This window comes from Medicago truncatula, chromosome 6 (genome assembly GCF_003473485.1).
Source record: "Medicago truncatula cultivar Jemalong A17 chromosome 6, MtrunA17r5.0-ANR, whole genome shotgun sequence".
NCBI lineage: Eukaryota > Viridiplantae > Streptophyta > Magnoliopsida > Fabales > Fabaceae > Medicago > Medicago truncatula.
In genome coordinates, this window is record NC_053047.1 from 27,563,125 (window position 1) to 27,581,569 (window position 18,445).

Sequence of the window (18,445 nt, forward strand, 5' to 3'; positions counted from 1 at the left end):
TTTTCCATTTATATTGATAGAAGGAGTGTGATATTATTCACAAGTCCTAGTTCATCTGGTAAAATGACGAAATTGTTAGACCTCCACTTATATGTTTGAATTTATAATGATTCGTCTATCTACCGAAAAAAAAATGAAGAAGTGAGATATTTGTTGTTCATTATAGATAAATAAATAACAAATAAAAAAGAGGATAAATTACACATGTCATTATGTGTTCATTATTCATGCCTCCTTCACCCCCTCATGAATCATGAATATTTTCCTCAAACGGTATGATTCATCGTAAATGAATAAAAATTCCTCCAACTTTCAACACTATTTCATTTCCCTATCCCAAAAACCCAAACCCATTTCATTCTTCTTCAATTCTTCTCCTAACTTCTCCCAATGACATCTCTAACAACACTCTCCCATTACCATCCCCTTTCTTCCTTCAAAATTCATAAACAAACACACTCTCTTTCACTTTCACTCTCACGTGTTCCTATTCGTCCATTACAATTCCAATTCAAACCAAAACCACTATCATTATCTCGTTCACGTTTTCTTCTTTCTCAATCTCTGCCACGTGCTTATATCAGTGGACCCGCGTCCGACCCGAATGTAGCTGAACCGGATCCGAAAGTTGATGGGTTGCAGCAAGAAGAAGCGGTTATACCGAAAGTTGTAACATGGGAGCTGCTGGGTTTGCTTTTGTTTAAGCATAAATTTCGGATAGCGCTTTGTGTTGCTTCTCTGTTTGCGTGTACTGCTTGTACTCTATCCATGCCCATTTTTTCTGGTAATTTTTATTTTATTTTTTTATTTTATTGTGATTTATGATTATTGCGTACACTCCATACCTTCTATTTATCTGAGACTGACATTTCTGATGGAAGACGTGTGTCTGACATATGCCGGTGTGACACATGTGGTACATTCAGTTAATTTTGTTTTGAATGTATCGAAATTTCAAAATAGTTCTATACTATGTTAGTCAAAATAGGTTTTTTAGTTACAATACTTTGTTAATTTTGTCGTATTAATCTTTAACACAGTTACTTATTATCATAGGTTTTTTAGTTACAATACTTTGTTAATTTTGTCGTATTAATCTTTTAACACAGTTACTTATTATCATATCAGTTGTTATTATCATATCAGTTGTTATAAGTATTTACTTACAGTCAAATCAGTCTTTATATTGAAAGAGTTAATATTAGAGTTGAGTGACTCTTTTAATGTTAGAGACTATTTTGACTAACAAAATGCAAAATTAGAGACCATTTTGACTAACAAAATGCAAAATTAGAGACTATTTTGAAATTTCGATACGGTACTGTGGCTACTTGTTACAGATACTTGGACTATTACCCCTTAATTTTTTTTTTCTTTCTTTTTCTTTCAAATTTGTACTTGTGTCGATTTGTCTATGTCATTGTTGTTTCCAGTATCTAGTGTCGGTCTTTGCGTTGGTGCTTTATAGTTTGTGAGTTTAATATTTATGAGATAAATTTATATGGGTAAAGTTTTATAAATGGTTTATGATGAATTGATGGTGTAAAATATCTTTGACTAAACCATCGAATTCGTCTCCGAGTTTGTAGGACACTCTCAAATAGGTCCTATGAATATTTAAAAAAAGGTCTTTGAATCTGTCAAATTTTGCTCATTAGTTTTTGAGCAGCATGTTAGGGACTAAATTGATAAAAAGTGGTTAAATATAGATACCAAATTGATAGTATATTGTTAAAATATACGGATCAAATTGATACAAAATTGTTAAAATATAGTGACCAAATTGATAGTAAGTTGTTATAGAAGGACCAATTTGACAGTTTAATAGAGTTACTTTTTTGAAATATTCAAAATCTCAGGTATTAGTTACAGTATAGTATGCAATTGAATAGTAGTAAAGTTGGTTAGGAAGTTAGTTAGACCAATTGTAACATTATAGTATATGCAATTTCAGGGACTATTTGACAGTAGTCTACAAAGTCAAAGACAGTAGTTTATTAAAAAATCTTTGCACCGAAATTCCATATGTAATCACAATCCATCATTTCTACAACTTTATGATAAATATGATTAAAGTCAAATATCTGTAATAATCTAGTGGTTATGATTGTATTAAATCCAAAAAATTAAATCCAAAAAAATTTGATGTAGTGTCAATGTAAAAGGTTTTAGACTTTTAGTAAATCGCGATCGGTCAATCATATATGACTTAAGAAATTATCATGATAGAAATCAAATGTTTCTATTGATCTAATGTTTATGATTGTGTAAAACACCTCTTTACACCAAAAGTATATATGAATTTAACCTAGTAATTGGGGTCAAGTAGTTAATGAGCTCCCCCAGGAGGAATTGTTCAGGAGAACCCATGTTCAATTCCTGGGTGGAAAACTTTTTGGTCAAACTTTACTTAGCTTTGGTCCGAACATGGCCCCTTCTCCTGGGAACCAGAGGGTTACACAAAAAGCAAAAATCTCGTCTTTTCTTATTTTTCTTTTCAGAAATTGAAATTATCAAGTTTCTCACTGAACAATAAAAAGCACTGCTAGAATACTTAAAACCTGTTAAAAAAATCACTCCTAAAAGTAGGTGGAAGTAGTTGGATGCTGTTTTATTCTATTTTTAATCAAGAAGACAATAAACATGACTTAAGCAACTTGGCATATATATAGTTAAGTTGCTAAGATAAGCTTTGCATGTTCTTCATAAAAAACCCAAAATATTAAAAAAAATATGGTTAAAAAGATTCACCACTAAAAATAGAGTGAACTAGTTGGTGGTGGTTTTAGCATATAAATTTAACATTTATAAAGAGTATGAGACGGTAGCTACAAGCCTACAATGATCAAATATAATGCGTATAAAAAGTTATTAGACATAGTAGCTACAACGAGAGTTTTTTGGGTGAACCAAGGTATCTCACAGCCAAGATAATTTTCTCACTCATTAAATGAGAGTCACCACCTTTTGTATGACGACTTGCGTGTAGACGTTGCTCGTCCGAGTCTGACTACTTTTCTATTGCGCCACATTAGTTCCTTTTCAGAATTTTGATGATTAATTAGACTAACCGTGTAATTTTATCTTAAGGACTAATATCATGCTGTTGTATTCTTAGGACGTTTTTTTGAAGTTCTTATTGGTGTCAGACCCGAACCGTTGTGGAGTCTTCTCAGTAAAATGGGAGTTCTGTATGCACTAGAGCCACTTTTTACTGTTATTTTTGTTATAAACATGAACATAGTATGGGAAAAAGTTATGTCAACACTAAGAGCTCAGATCTTTGGTAAAATATTGATTCAGAAGGTAAAACCGAATCTATTCAAACTTTACTGTTCTTTTTTATTAGTTATTTATTACAATATCTTGGTTGTTTCAATTACTGAATAGATTATATTTTACTTCGGTCATTTAATCATATGCAGTTCTATTGATTTATGCAGGTTGAGTTTTTTGACAAATACAAGGTGTGTATATGGAATCATTCAAATTATATGTGCTTTCATTTCCCCATGTTTATTAATCTCTTGATGCATTTTTCTTGATTCCTAGAGAGGGGTGAGGCACTAGGATTCAAGAAATAGAGTAGGTGCAACGCTTATTGCAGTTTCTTTGGTTTATTCTTGTAGGTAGAGGAAATCACTGGTTTGTTAACATCTGATTTGGGTTCTCTTAAAGATCTTGTCAGTGAGAATGTTTCAAGGGATCGCGGATTCAGGGCATTATCTGAGGCAAGCAACTCTAGATCAATGAGAAGTGAGCTTTATATTTCTCATATTTAAGCATGTGTATGGTTCATTCCTTTATCACTCTGTTGGGATGATTTTCCTTCATTTCTTGAATTGTGGCTTTTGTATCACTGTTGTTTTGTTCGAGCGTGGAAGAATTTCTTCCTTCTTTTATTGTCAGTGTCACTCAGGTTGTATTAATGCATATTTTCATTTACCTATTGATGATCATGTTCATTTCTGTGTCGGTTTTCCTTGTATTTGTGTAGGTCACTGGAACATTACTCATACTTTTTACTCTATCCCCTCAACTGGCTCCTATTCTGGCTGTTTTGATGATTGCAGTTTCCATTTCAATCGGTAAATTTCTATTGTATTTGATCATTAAATTTCATGACCTGATGTTACTTTTAGGTAGTATCATTAAATTAAGCTATGGTAGTGCTGTAGCATAGTAGAATTTGAACAGATAACTTATTCCGGGATACACTATTTCATACAAAATACTGTCACACAGCGCCCACAGCGGTGCTCTAGCACTGTTGAGTAGCAGAATTTGAACAAACTATTATTTTTCACTATTGAAACACAATTGTTTTAGGTTTTCTTAGATAGCAGAAATATGATAATCCTAAAATGCACATATTTCTTCATTCGTAAACTTTAGGGAAATATATGTATCCTAACTTAAAAAATAGTTTACTTATATGGACTGAATATATGGTTGAATAAGAAATTCATCACTATAAGAAATAATATTTGTGTCATGATATTTATCACTGTATGTCTTCTACTCCTGCTGTTGATTTTTTATTTCTTATTCGCTGAAGCTGTCTACAAGAGATCAACTGTACCTGTTTTTAAATCACATGGTTTGGCCCAAGCATCTATATCTGATTGTATATCAGAAACATTTTCTGCTATTAGAACAGTGAGTTCCTATTAATTCATATTACGATGAGCATTTCAAAGGCTTGGATCAGTAAATAACACCTAAAACAGTAATTTACTTACTTCCAGGTTCGATCCTTTAGTGGAGAAAAGCGACAAATGTCTATGTTTGCTAAGCAGGTGAGCTTATTAAAAAACCTATAGCTGTTGTCAGAAACGTATGACGAATTCTGGATACTTAATTGTTGATTATGGGATCCAAACAGGTTCTATCTTTCCAATCGAGCGGTATAAAGCTTGGAACTTTCAAATCTATAAACGAATCTTTGACTAGAGTTGCTGTTTATATTTCATTAACCGCACTATATTGTCTCGGAGGAAGCAAAGTTAAGGCGGTAAGAAATTCTATATCATGTCATCGAAATACGTCTTCTCTTATCATTTCTTTTACAAGGATTTTCTATTCCACCATTGAAATCATTTAGAACTTTTTATGAGTTTCTGTTATTTCTTGCTCTCAGGGTCAACTCTCTGTCGGAACAATGGCGTCTTTTATTGGATATACTTTCACTTTGACATTCGCTGTAAGCAAATCGAGTTACTGACTTCTTAATTTACGTTGTTTCATCTTCTCTTTGCTGTCTGATATTCTTACGTCTTTCAGGTTCAAGGATTGGTTAATACTTTTGGAGATCTCCGTGGAACTTTTGCGGCTGTTGAAAGGATCAACTCTGTTTTGTCTGGAGTTCAAGTTGACGATGCCCTTGCCTACGGTTTAGAAAGAGAACTGAAACAAAAAGCAGTGAACGACGAGAACTACAAATTATTCTTCTCTAATAGTTCTGTGGAGACAAACCAAAATAATAATTTGCATTACATGTCAGCATTAAAAACATCAAGCAATGTGTTTAGTTTAGCTTGGTCTGGAGATATTTGTCTTGAAGGTATCTATCTCTATTGCTATTTTACCATCCATGTTTGCTAATGTTCTAGAAATGGGAGTTTCATCATCTTTGCTTTTTCCTTTCTAGTTATGAACAGTGTTGTCAATTGGCGATTGCGGAAAATAGCGAGCAATTCAAGTCCTGCTACGCAACAATGCTATAGCCGCTATTTCAAATGATTTTGTACTAAATAGCGTATTGCGGATCAATAGTGATTTGTTTAACATCCGCTGTGTAATAGCGCTATAGCCACACTATTTAGCAACACATGTCATGAGATAAACTTGCAAAGTTCCATAACTAAATGGATTAATAATGCTTCCAAAGTCCAAAGTCCGCCGCTATAGCCACTATTTTATGCTTGTCAGTATATTCAAACCATATTTGTCTAAATTTTAATTATATAGGAGCTTGAGGAAGACATATAATCATTCATTTTCAGTCTTCATTATTTACATCCAATCTAATATGTTCAGCATAAGTTCGTTATTCTCTTTCTCTCTTGCACAAGTACTTACTTTGAGATCATTAAATATCACATTAGCATGATAGATCTGATTTACTCTGTGATATGATATGTACTATTTCCTTCTGTCAATGATGACTATGCTTGTAAAATACTGCAGATGTGTATTTCTCTTACCCTTTAAGGCCAGATGTGGAAATTTTAAGTGGCTTAAATTTAAGACTAAAATGTGGAACTGTAACTGCACTGGTTGGTGCTAGTGGTGCGGGAAAAAGTACGATAGTACAGTTATTGTCTCGTTTTTATGAGGTTTGATTTCAATTTCAGAATTTGTGACTTAAAGTTTCATTTAATTTCTGTGTCTTAAAATAACATGGTCTGAGTTTTATTTCTGTAGCCAACAAGAGGTCGTATAACAGTTGGTGGAGAGGATGTACGAACATTTGACAAAAGTGAATGGGCCCGGGTTGTTTCTATCGTAAATCAAGTATGAAAACTATACAAGGAAAAAGAAATCCATGCTTTATATCCAACATATCGCTCGTTCACTAATAATATCATTATATGACAGGAACCTGTTCTATTTTCGGTGTCTGTTGGTGAAAATATTTCATATGGGCTTCCAGATGACGATGTTTCTAAAGACGATGTGATTAAGGCAGCAAAGGCTGCAAACGCTCATGATTTTATAATTTCACTTCCACAGGTTGGTTTGTCTTGTAGATATGCAAATTCTTGTATTTAGTTACAATATATAAAACTATTACCTTATTGTTGATCGTTAATGGAAAGGGCTATGATACACTTGTCGGTGAGCGTGGAGGCCTACTGAGCGGAGGACAAAGACAGGTATAACACAACCTTCCATTGCATGAGATATTATGTTCGTGCATGAGTGAATACATAATATTTGTGTTCCTAAATTGCAGAGAGTTGCCATTGCCCGAGCTCTACTGAAGAATGCTCCCGTCCTTATACTTGACGAGGTGACATTTTTCGTTTAGTTCTTTGTATTTGTTTGTACTTTCACTTTGTTTTAACAATAAAGAGGTTAGATTCACTGGGAAACAAACAGAGCAACATGCAGCCATGTTGTTCTTTAAGTTGACATCAGTCCGACTGTGTCCTAGTTTGGATTAACTTCGAGCTTATGGTTGCTTTTCAACTGAAATAAGTTATAAAGGTTTTGAACATCGAGAAAAATCTGTTTTTATACGATTTCTTTAGAATTTTATCCAAACTGAATCCAGTGTTGTTACTCACGGATCGCTTAAATATTGTGGTTTATTCAAATTCCACTATACTATAGTCTCTATTTAACAACACTTCATTCTAAATTGCGTACTGTGGAACAATAGCGGTTTACGAAATTTCTTGAGAACACTTGACAGAATTTTTATATGCCACGTCGACTTAGATATTCTTTGCTTCTGCAGGCGACAAGTGCTCTAGATACCGTCAGCGAGCGATTGGTCCAAGAAGCACTCAATCATTTGATGAAGGGGAGAACAACATTAGTCATAGCTCACAGATTAAGCACAGTTCAAAATGCCCATCAAATTGCACTCTGTTCAGAAGGGAGGATTGCTGAACTAGGCACTCATTTTGAATTATTGGCTAAGAAGGGTCAATATGCATCACTGGTTGGCACTCAAAGGCTTGCTTTTGAATAAATTATTATGGTCATTTTAGTGTTTACTGTTATACCAAATCCTAATTTTTACTATTCATCAATAATAATTAATAAAATTAATATAATATACACAAAATACACTTTCAAAGCAAGTTTTGACAAGTATCAATTAACAAACAAAGTAATTGTTGCCACATGAACTTAAAATATGTTTTAATTGCTACCTATTTATGTCTACATTTACACCAATAAACGAACAAACAAACATCATATTTTTCACTTATTTGCAGTATTGTCACTACTAAACTTGGAACGAAAATTTTAATTCGACTTTTAATCCTTATAAGTTTTCAGTTCACACTTTTGATATTATATGAACCTGTAAAAAAAATGTGTTTTTGCAATAATGTTTAAATATTATAAGAAGCCTTAAAAAATTGAATTTTTTAATAAAAATAAATTAAATATGAACTTTTATGTGTTAAAAACATAAAAATGCATATTTAATTTATGTTTTGATAAAAAATTATAATTTCTAACTCTTTTTAGATAGATTCTTAATAATCTAAACATGACTTTGGAAAAAAATATAAAATTTTAAATGATACACATTAATTGATTTAAAAGTAAGTACCAAAAGTAAACTACTTTTGATACTTACTTTTAAATTTGTGGGGATTAAAACGATTAGTTGTAATATTTATAGGGATAAAAATCATATGTAGCCTTAAAAAATAATATTTTTATAATATACACATTTTAATATGATTTGAATTTTATCTTAATTTTAATTTTAATCTTATCTTCATTTTAATTCTACTTTTTTAATCTTTTCTAAATCTAGATCTTATTTAATCTTATCTTAATAATATTCTAAACATTCTTACAAAAATAGAACACACATTTATTAATTTTTTGTTGTTGAGAAGTTTCAACAACGTTTTTGTTGCAACATCAACTTAAAATATCATTTTATCTCTACATATACACCAATCACTCTAACAAAAGAACACTTTTTAAGGACATTTTTACAAGTGTCGATCAAGAAATCTGATTTTGCCACTTCAACTTGAAAAAGACAAACGTTTTTCACTTATTTATAGTTTTGTCACGAAGAAGGTTAGAAAGAAAAAGTGAGAAGAAAGAGATAAACATTTTTATGGAACTATATAAATATCTATTTAAAATAAATTAATGAAAGATATATTTTTATTATGTGTAAGAAAGGTCAAAAAAGCACAATTTCGAAACACTATTTTATAAATGTCGATCAATAAAAATATTAATTGTTCCTCGTGCCTTGTACAAATTACATATGCATTTTTGTCACATATATTTAATTTTGAGAAAGATATGTTTTGTCTATGAAGGAAATATAGAGGAGAGAAAGTTAAAAGAAAGTATGAAAAATAGTATAAAAAGAAAGAAAATGTGAGAACAAAGAACCTAATTTTTAAATTACATAAATATCTTTAATAAAAAAATATGTGAGATATTGTAAAACATTATCGATGTGTGTTCTTACAACGATTTTCTATCTATGTGGTGCATGGGTTCTCAATACTAGCATGGAGCTGGATAGTTTGAACACTTGGAGGTTGCTTGAGAAGTATAGCACAACAAGGAGAAACAATAAAATAGAAAGGGTAAAGAAAGGAAGTTTTGTAATTAATGTTTTATGGAATTTTGTTATTTTGATGTCGAAAAATGTGTCCATTAGATTTTGTCAGTAGTAAGAGTTTGATCTTTATAATCTTAACGGACGGTATTCAAAACCTTTTCGGTGCAGTTGTAAATTACTTCCATTTTATTTTTAATGAATAATAATTTCTCATAAACAATTTTTTTTTTATTAAAAAAGATCTCCAAAAAATGTAAAAGAGAAGTGTCGTAAAATTTAGGGTAAGGAAGTGTTTTTCTTGGAGTTTTGCATTTGCTTTGAACTTGTAATTGGAGCCTTGACCGATACATGTGTGCTCTTGTGAACGTGTTGTTAACTAGTTTTGCAGCTCAATGGATCACTTGTGATTTCTTTTATTAAAATGTTGATGCCCTATGCATTAGCAATAAGTTATTTTTGCGTTGTCTCTTTATTAATTCAATGATGAAGTGGGTGTTTGGACTCATCGTAAGTTTGACGAAATCATGATGGCTACAATTAATCCAAAAACTATTGTGCTATAATTAGTTTATTTAGAACTACATTTTACATTGTTTCTTCATAACAGAAAACTAGCTATCACATCTTTTAAGAAAATAGAAGCAAATCTTATGACGAGAAAATCATATTATATCATTGATTTAATTCTATTTTTAAGTCATTTCATAAAAAAAAAAAAAAAAATAATTGTTTTTGGAGATGAGAATTGGTTTTGTAAAGCCGAAGCAAAGATGTTTGAAATTGCTTTTTTCACTTCTGAGGTAGTAGAAACACTTCTGGACAAAGAACAAGTTGAATCAAACAAGCACTAATACTATAGTATCATCAATGAGAAGTCATGGTTCCAACTTTACATTCTTCTATTAGATCTATGGAGAATGCTAATCAATATCCTTGAGTTATTGGTTAAAGTACTAAAATAAGTAATTTTGCAATAAAAAGTTGCGTAATTATTGCTAAAACAAAAGTAAAAATTTATATTTTCAAGACAAAGTTTCTACTAATGGATTCCTTATCCAATGCCCTTCGAACAGTGGTTAACAAAACCCTATATTTATTTATATTTTGCCCTTCGAACAGTGGTTAACAAAACCCTATATTTATTTATATTTTATCTTTTAGTATCATTGACTACCATTTTTTTTTATAAATTATATTGTGTAGTTCTATATCTAGTTTTAACATGAGATTTAAACTCTTATGATGAAGAAGAAATGGAGATTACAGCATTTAGTTCAGCAAGACACTCAGTAGGTAGACCAAGGAAGGAATTCATTAGGAAATCATCAATAGGATCAACTGTTGCCACACCAACCAGTCTGCACTTTCCTTCTTCATCCAATCTCATGCCTCTTCCACTCTTCAGTGTCCCCTTTGATTCTTCAGATGTCAACACTGTCTTCACAAGCAAGGGTGGAGCCTTATAGATACTACCAGCAGAAAACAAAAACTTGGCCTTAAACTCAAGATCAACCTTGTAAGAAAAAATAAAAATTAATAAACCATTAACTAAAACGTACGATCACAGACACCGACACCGAAACATGACAATTAAAGACACGTCGACGCCGGTAATATTTTAAGAAAATGACATAATTCAATTCAATGTAATCATAAGTGTTTGTGTCGTGTCGATGTCCGATATAACACATATATTGACATTATCTCACGTATTACAGCGACACTAATAACTATTTTACAACCAATAACCGGAGGATTTGGACTCCCTCTCCTAATATTACAGGATCAAACTCTTACAAATGATACCGGAAATTTGGACTCCGTCTCTTGATATAATAGGAACAAACTCTTAACACTAAAGTGACATGTCTTAGGCTATAGTTTGAGATTATTTACTTTGTATCAATGAAACACGGATACAGACACGGACATCAGACACAACACTGACACTGACATGCCGACATAGCTAATAATTTGAAGGAAAAACAAAAAACATATAATTCAGTTTAATTATGTGTCAGTGTCATGTTGGTGTCAGACACGACACGTGTCTGATATCGGGACATGCCTAATCTGAGGAGTGTATGTGCTTCGCAGTGGTTTGTATTCTAAAGTGAATCGCTTGATGAGCTAAATGCAACCATATTTCATCTTTGTGGTTAATAAGAATATTTATGGGATACATACTACACAATTAGAATTGAAGTACAATTTCTATTACTTATATGGCTTACCTTGCCAGATTCTTGATTAATACTTCCTTGGAAAGCTTCTGGAACAATATCAATCCTCAAAAATGGTGGCAATGACAATCCAAGAAACTTTGTTGTAGAGCTTGTTAACGATGGAATATACAATGTATCAAGATCAAATGAAACAAGAATGTCATTGTTATCTGAATTTTGTCTTTCCTTTGCACCAAAACCAGTTCCTATTCCTCCTTCAGCATCATACACAAAATCAGGATATCTTGAAATTCCAAGCTTGCAAGCACTTTTTGTTTTGAAATTGATAGTGTAAGCCTTATCATTTGATGGATTTTCAATTGTTTTGGAAATGGTTTTGTTTTGTTTTTCACTTGAGGGAAATGAAGAGAAGATGATGGTGTTTTTTCTTGTGAGGTTTGATTTCTTGATATGAAATTTGCATTGTATTGGTGGACTTGAGAAGTTTATCTTAGAACTCATTAGTGTATATGATTTTTTGATGAAAGAAAATTAGGAAGTTGAATTCTAGAAATTTATTATTGTTGATGAGAAACCATTTTAATGAGAACATGAGGTTGTTTTTTATTGTGGCGGTATGAATCTTATCTCTTTATTTGAGGTCACAAAAACTTGGCACTTAATTAGCAGTTCAATGGTTTCTTTTTTATATATATATTTTTTTTGAGGAAAGGTCTCTCAATAAATTTAAAACAACTAAAAATCCTAATCAAAGTTTGAAAGTTTATATATGTAATTTATATTTTCAAATCATTATTTTAAGATGAATCTATATATTTACATAACCTATATTTTAACTTTATTTATACTTTAATATTATATTTTTGATGGATAACACTAATATAAAAATTAAAAAAGAAACATTTCAATTGAGTCTTTATATTTTTAAAAAATTTAAGCATAATTTTTTTTGCAAACTAGCGTTCAAACAAACACTAAATTGTCTTTTTGTCCCCTTCTCTCTTGTGTTTAATTGTATATAAAATGTTATATCAAAGGTGGGCATATATTTATAATTGAATATTTTGGGCAAATAGGATTAAAATAAACTCTTTTAATAGTGTCTAATATTATTGCTATTATTGTGGTGTTAATCATATTCTAATAGTATTTAACTTTAATTGCTTCCTATTTAAATGAGAATTAACTTTTTTTTTTGTTTATATTTTAAATAGTATTCTTTTTTTTTTTGAAAGAATTTTAAATAGTATTCTAGAAAGGTATAAAATGGTAAATATAATAGTTTAAGTGAAGAATAAATTTGGAGTAAAGAAAGTAAGCCCAAAAACCATATTTCATTTATATATATATATATATATATATATATATATATATATATATATATATATATATATATTTTTGACAAAATATTCATTCATTCAAATAGACAGAGTACATCAGATACAAACATCGCTAAAAATGTAAAGGGTGAATCTGCGAACAAACTCACAGCACCCAAATTAATAGCATACAACGGCAAAATGCCTACAAATAATATGATAAAACTTAAGTCACCGAAATACCCATGCTTCCGGATCTACAACGTTGACATCCAAATCATTGATTGAATTTGTAATTGACTGATGTTGATCTTTCAATAAGAACTGAACAAACACTGCGACAAAACGCGAAATCAAACGCCACACAAGACGACGAACAACACAACGCCGCACTTAGACGATGAAATCACAAAAAATACAAAAGGAAAAACTTGATAGATGTGAAAACCACTTATTTAGAATGAAAGAAAATGGGGAAAAAGATGTAGAGGGGTGATTCTAGGTCAAAAAATGACCTAAAACTATCCCTCCTCAATGAACGAAGGAGAAAGAAAGTTTAGAGAGAAGTTAGAGTTTCTCCCACTAGAATACTAGAACCGGCTAACACACATGAACAAAATAGTAATTACATCATGAACAACTTCTTAATGAATCTATAGTAATTACATCATGAAATATATTGTTATTATAGATAAAAAATAAATTCCCACCGATTTTGTTTCCAACTGCTCTCTCTTTATTTTGACTTTGTTCTTTTTAAAAGAATAATGATATATAGACACCTTTATGTGATAATACATCCTTTGACACCCACACAAAAATCTGACACGTAGTCACGTGGATCCCACACAAGCACACTTTCTCTTTTCTCTCCTCTTTTCTCTTCCTAATGCATGGGATGTACAAGGGTGTATGGAAATAAAAGGTTCTCTATGTATCATTACTCTATTTGAAAATCAAAATACTTAGACATTGTGGTTCTCTTTATTTACTTTTTTTTTGCTTCTGAGGGGATGTCTTTCTCTTTATCTATTTCCCACTTTATATTTTCTATACATTACACGTATTTTAAAAATAGACAAAAACACTTGAAACAATATTTGACAAATTTGTGATGTCAAAACATCATTTCTCCAAATTTAAGAAAGGCTAATAATATCATATAACGTACAAAACCTACACTTTAACATACAATCTTAAGTTAAAGTTTAACATTAACTCTTACCAAGATACAATCTTAAGTTGCATAAACAGTTGTACAAAAAGTTAAACATTAACTCTTTACCAAGATGAAATTTCAAGAATATAGATGTCAATGGATGTGGTGGTTGTTTTCTCACTGAAGATAGTTATCCAGACTGGTTAGGTTTCGGTTTTGAAGGTTCTTCTGTAAGTTTTGAAGCTCCTCAAGTGGAAGGGCATAACGTGAAGACAATAATGTGTGTTGTCAATACTTCAACCCCAGATAACATTACCTCGGATGGCGTTAAAAACGTGTTGGTAAAAAATTACACAAAGGGTACCATTCAGATCTATAAGAGAGAGACATTAGTCTCGTTCGAAGATGAGGAAGGGAAGAGCTTAGTATCAAGTGCAGAACCTGGTAACAAAATGGAGGTTGTTGTCGTTTTTGAGAATGGTTTCGTTGTGAAGAATACAACAGTTTATCTTGTATATGATGAACTAATTGTCAAAAACAAGAACATAAAGAAAAATCGGGTGGATAAAAATCAATTCTTATGGTATTTGCCAACCTTTGTATTGGCAACAATTATTCTGCATTTTTGGATGAAGTTTCTAGATTTTATGCATGGTAAATTTTTGTAATCCTAATGTCAGTTGAAATATCATAATTTGTTCTGTTACAATTCTTCCATGACACATATATTTAGTCTCTTGCAGGTAACTTTAATTGTATCTTTGTCAAAAAATATTTGTGTTTGGAATCTCATAGCAGAAAGAAAACGTTGATTTTCCGTCATAGCAAACGTGATTTCAGTTAAAAATGTAAATGAAAAAATTTGAACAGAACTGTTTACAGAGAAACTCTTCTATATACACAACTACAAATGATAAATATTTAAGACACACTCACATCAAATGTAAAATAAAATTAAACGATGTTGATTGATGTGATTTAATTATTTTTGATTAATTTTTTCCATTTTATGTGAGTGTGCCTAAATATTTATCATTTGTGATTGTGTCTATAGAAGAGTTTCTCCTCTTTACAACCTTGTCTAGCAAACTTCTTAGTCCTGAATGACATAGGATATAGGAAGGCCAAGAAGAAACTCTGAGTTGTTCTCCCTTTACATATAATGTGGTAAGCATTTCAACGCGATATTAGCATTACGTTGGAGGTGACGATCAAATTCTCGCATTTCTTATCACTCGACTCTTAGTCTTAAAATCTCCACTCCAACCATGAAGTCAACTTTATACACAAAAATGTGGTAAGCATTTAAGTGCAATATTTCTTCGGATGTTTAAAAGAAATTGGAATGCTGACAATTTTGAGACTGTCAACTATTTCTAACCACCTTTTAAGGATTCGAAGCCTATAAAATTAAGAAGAATATGATTTTAACCAGACTTACTTATGAAATATCTCTGAAAATTGGTTTTGTTTATAGTAGTAGTAGATGGGGGGCAGAAGTATCTACAGCACCCTAGGTGGATTAGATCAGAAAGAAAAATGTACATAAAACTGAAGGACACAAAACCTGACCTCTAGTGTAAAAAAACAAACATCCCAGAAGGGTAATACAAAACAACCATTGAGGTAACGAAAACACATATCCTAATCTAAGAGCTAGCGGCGCACCACGTGCAAAATCCAACGAGTCTGCGTACAGACACAAAACTGAAATGTAAAAAAAAAGAGGTGTGTGAGCTGACAAGCCTCTTTAACAATGGGAATGAAGTTGCACCCATAGTTTTAGTGAACGGTAAAGAATTAAAGAAAGTAAACCGAAAAAGGATATTGCCATTAAAAATTGTTATAGATAAAAATAAATTTTAAACATGTCATGAGATATGAATCCATAGTTATGTTGTGAGTTCTAGAAATATGTCAAGATTACCTAACTTTTGGTTTGTTTTTTCTTTAAAAGGTGTTGACCTAGTTCCCCTTTTTTTCTTTGTACTTTCATTCATTTTGGGAATGAATTTGGGTAATGCACTCTGCTTAAAAATATTAACAATATGTTACACCATATATGTTAGTACTCTTTATCCATCTCCTGCTTTATACATTCCATAATTTACTAGTATATTAAAAATAGACAACAAAAAAAAAAAAAAAAAAACTTGACATTGTGCTTGACAACAAATTTGTGATGTCAAAACATCATTTATCTATATTTAAGAAAGGTTAATATCATGTAACGTAGAAAACCTACACTTTAACATACGATCATGAATGTGCACAAATTTTTTGTAAAAAGAAGTTTAACATTAAATAAGTCCAAGATTAGTTTTCAAGAAAAATACCGTAATTCTTAAATTCTTGAGAAAATCTCTATTTACCGAATCATTTGTTTTCAAAATTGACCTCTAAGATCACACAAACCTTATCCGTTTTCCTAGTTGTATGCCACCTCATTTACAACTATCATTTGTAGCAGTTCAACAAATGTTATTAAACAAATGGAAAAAAGACCAGCATTGAAGGAAGCAGTCATAAAACTAGGTTGCCTAAAACCAAGGTGGAGTAAAAAATGAGTTTAGCGAACTAAAACTACTTATGGAAAATTAGCACCAATACCAACGAAGCTTTAAAGAAAGTCTCCACCAATAAAAAATACAACAATCAAAAAGCCCTAATCTTGTTGCAAATAAATAAATCCATGACACAAGAAAATCATGTCTAACTAAGTAATTGAGCCAACATCTGAAGTAAACCCCTAACTATTTCATTAGGAGTTTTGTTTTTACTTTTACTTCTATTAAAATGGTCTAAGTTAGACTAATATTTATCACCATAATACTTTTTAGGCTAAATTGCACTTTTCACCTCCTAAATTTTAAAATGTTGCGATTTTGGTCCCCTATTATAAAAATGAAAATAGTGACCCCATGTTTAGGAAAATATGCTCTTTTGACCCCTTATCTTTACAAAAAGTTGCGATTATGACCCCTTTTTGAGGACATGTGGCGTCTTCTCAGCAAGTTTGGGACGAACGAGGCCAAATTTTAATTTTTCTTATTAGAGAGCTAAAATCGAACATTTTAAAACTTAGGGGACAAAAGTGCAACAACTAATGTCTTTGAATAGGCCAACTAACTACAAAATAAATATCCTATAAAAAAAACTAATAAATAAATGAGTAAATTTTTCATTTTTATCATTACTGCCGTTATTATTACAGCAAAAGGTCGAACATTCAGGTGCTTTTTTTTTATCAAATATTGATTTTGATTAAAACTAAAAATATAAATGTTTGTTGTTTTTAGTTATAATAAACCAAACTAATCATAGTTATCTATTTCAATGACACCAACAATATAACAAAAAATTATAATATAAATTCTTATTTTTTTAATGACACCAACAACAATCTTTATTTTAGAAAAAGTTGTTTAAGAGAATAAATAGGATAATGAAAAATTAAGTATAGATACACTCATATGTTTATGACACTTTTTAAATGATAAAGTTGTTTGATACACTTTTATTTCAATATTTGAATTTACTCTTATCTATTTGTTATATGTGCTATTTGTATTGAAAATTAAGGGTAATTTTGGAAAGAGAAAAAGTCATCCCAAAAGAACCAAAACATGTTATTTTCTTTATATATAGTATAAATTATTATTACTATGAAGTGTAAGAAGTTGACACCACGTTTTGTTGGACCGTTTGAGATAGTAGAGAAGGTGGGAGTTGTAGCGTATCGGATTGTATTACCTCCGTCGTTATCGAATCTCCATGATGTGTTTCATGTATCTCAGTTGAGGAAGTATGTCTATGATCCGTCTCACGTGATTCAAGTGGATGATTTGGAAGTAAGAGATAATTTGATCATTGAGACTTGGTCAGTGAGGATCGAGGATCAGGAAGTTAAGCGCTTAAGAGGAAAAGAGATCGTTTTGGTGAAAATGATTAGGTTTCGACCAACCAGCGTGAGCGCAAATTGGAAATTGTAGAGTAGGATGAGAAATTCATATCTAGAGTTGTTTTCTTCAGGTCTTTTTTTAGGGCGAAAATTATTTTAAAGGGGAGAGTTGTAACAGTCCGTTTTTCCCTACGATTATTTTATTTATTATTTATATTCGTTTATATGTGCTTATTTGCTTATGTTTATATTTATGTTGGGATTAGTGAATTTTTAGCCTAGAAGGGTATTTTAGTCATTTTTAAAGATAAGAGTATTTTGGTCTTTTAGCCAGTTGAAGAAAATAAGTAATTTTATCGAAAATGTTATTTTTTAGTGTTTTGGTGAGATCGTTATTTAACTAAGTTACTAGTGAGTTGAAGTCATTATTTCGATATGATCATTATTCGATATGTTAGAGAATGAATGAGTAGTAACTTTTTAGAATCAATTGTAAGAGTTTTGAGGCCCAATGAGAATAGAGTTACCCCAGTTTATTTTAGTGGTATAAATAGATAACTCATGAGAGAAAAGCTATGTTAAATTTCATTCATTTAT

General features: G+C 31.1%; 3 protein-coding genes across 4 annotated transcripts; 2 read left to right on the forward strand and 1 right to left on the reverse strand.

The window, feature by feature from the left end:
• Positions 1-202: 202 nt before the first annotated feature.
• On the forward strand, positions 203-9,368 carry LOC25497236 (ABC transporter B family member 28). 2 transcript variants are annotated; one of them, XM_013597103.3, is made up of 17 exons: positions 203-784; positions 3,119-3,306; positions 3,444-3,467; positions 3,630-3,731; positions 3,998-4,088; positions 4,559-4,659; positions 4,749-4,799; positions 4,886-5,014; positions 5,141-5,203; positions 5,284-5,563; positions 6,190-6,338; positions 6,427-6,516; positions 6,601-6,735; positions 6,822-6,878; positions 6,959-7,015; positions 7,466-7,672; positions 9,230-9,368. In XM_013597103.3, the coding sequence occupies exons 1-17, from the start codon at positions 391-393 to the stop codon at positions 9,242-9,244; spliced, it is 2,133 nt and encodes a 710-aa protein (XP_013452557.1). In that variant the 5' UTR covers positions 203-390; the 3' UTR covers positions 9,245-9,368. The 2 variants fall into 2 exon arrangements, with proteins under 2 accessions (XP_013452557.1, XP_013452556.1); XM_013597102.3 differs by lacking the exon at positions 9,230-9,368 and having other exon boundaries at positions 7,466-7,810.
• A 991-nt stretch (positions 9,369-10,359) lies between these two features.
• Positions 10,360-12,078, reverse strand: LOC25497235 (uncharacterized). Its single transcript, XM_013597101.3, has 2 exons — positions 11,518-12,078; positions 10,360-10,796 (listed from the first exon to the last, which is right to left on the reverse strand). The coding sequence occupies exons 1-2, from the start codon at positions 11,968-11,970 to the stop codon at positions 10,521-10,523; spliced, it is 729 nt and encodes a 242-aa protein (XP_013452555.1). The 5' UTR covers positions 11,971-12,078; the 3' UTR covers positions 10,360-10,520.
• Positions 12,079-17,612: 5,534 nt separating this feature from the next.
• Positions 17,613-17,939, forward strand: LOC112422826 (uncharacterized). Its single transcript, XM_024786508.1, has one exon. The coding sequence runs from the start codon at positions 17,613-17,615 to the stop codon at positions 17,937-17,939; it is 327 nt and encodes a 108-aa protein (XP_024642276.1).
• Positions 17,940-18,445: the final 506 nt, after the last annotated feature.

What these genes read in the sequence shown, in the direction of transcription:
- LOC112422826 (XM_024786508.1), top strand. Translation starts at nt 17,613, where the DNA reads ATGAAGTGTAAGAAGTTGACACCACGTTTTGTTGGACCGTTTGAGATA.
- LOC25497236 (XM_013597102.3), top strand. Translation starts at nt 391, where the DNA reads ATGACATCTCTAACAACACTCTCCCATTACCATCCCCTTTCTTCCTTC. An exon ending in GTAAAATATTGATTCAGAAG is followed by an intron (nt 3,307 to 3,443) that starts GTAAAACCGAAT and finishes TGATTTATGCAG; the next exon opens with GTTGAGTTTTTTGACAAATA. An exon ending in TGAGCGGAGGACAAAGACAG is followed by an intron (nt 6,879 to 6,958) that starts GTATAACACAAC and finishes CCTAAATTGCAG; the next exon opens with AGAGTTGCCATTGCCCGAGC.
- LOC25497235 (XM_013597101.3), bottom strand. Translation starts at nt 11,970, where the DNA reads ATGAGTTCTAAGATAAACTTCTCAAGTCCACCAATACAATGCAAATTT. An exon ending in TTAATCAAGAATCTGGCAAG is followed by an intron (nt 10,797 to 11,517) that starts GTAAGCCATATA and finishes TTTTCTTACAAG; the next exon opens with GTTGATCTTGAGTTTAAGGC.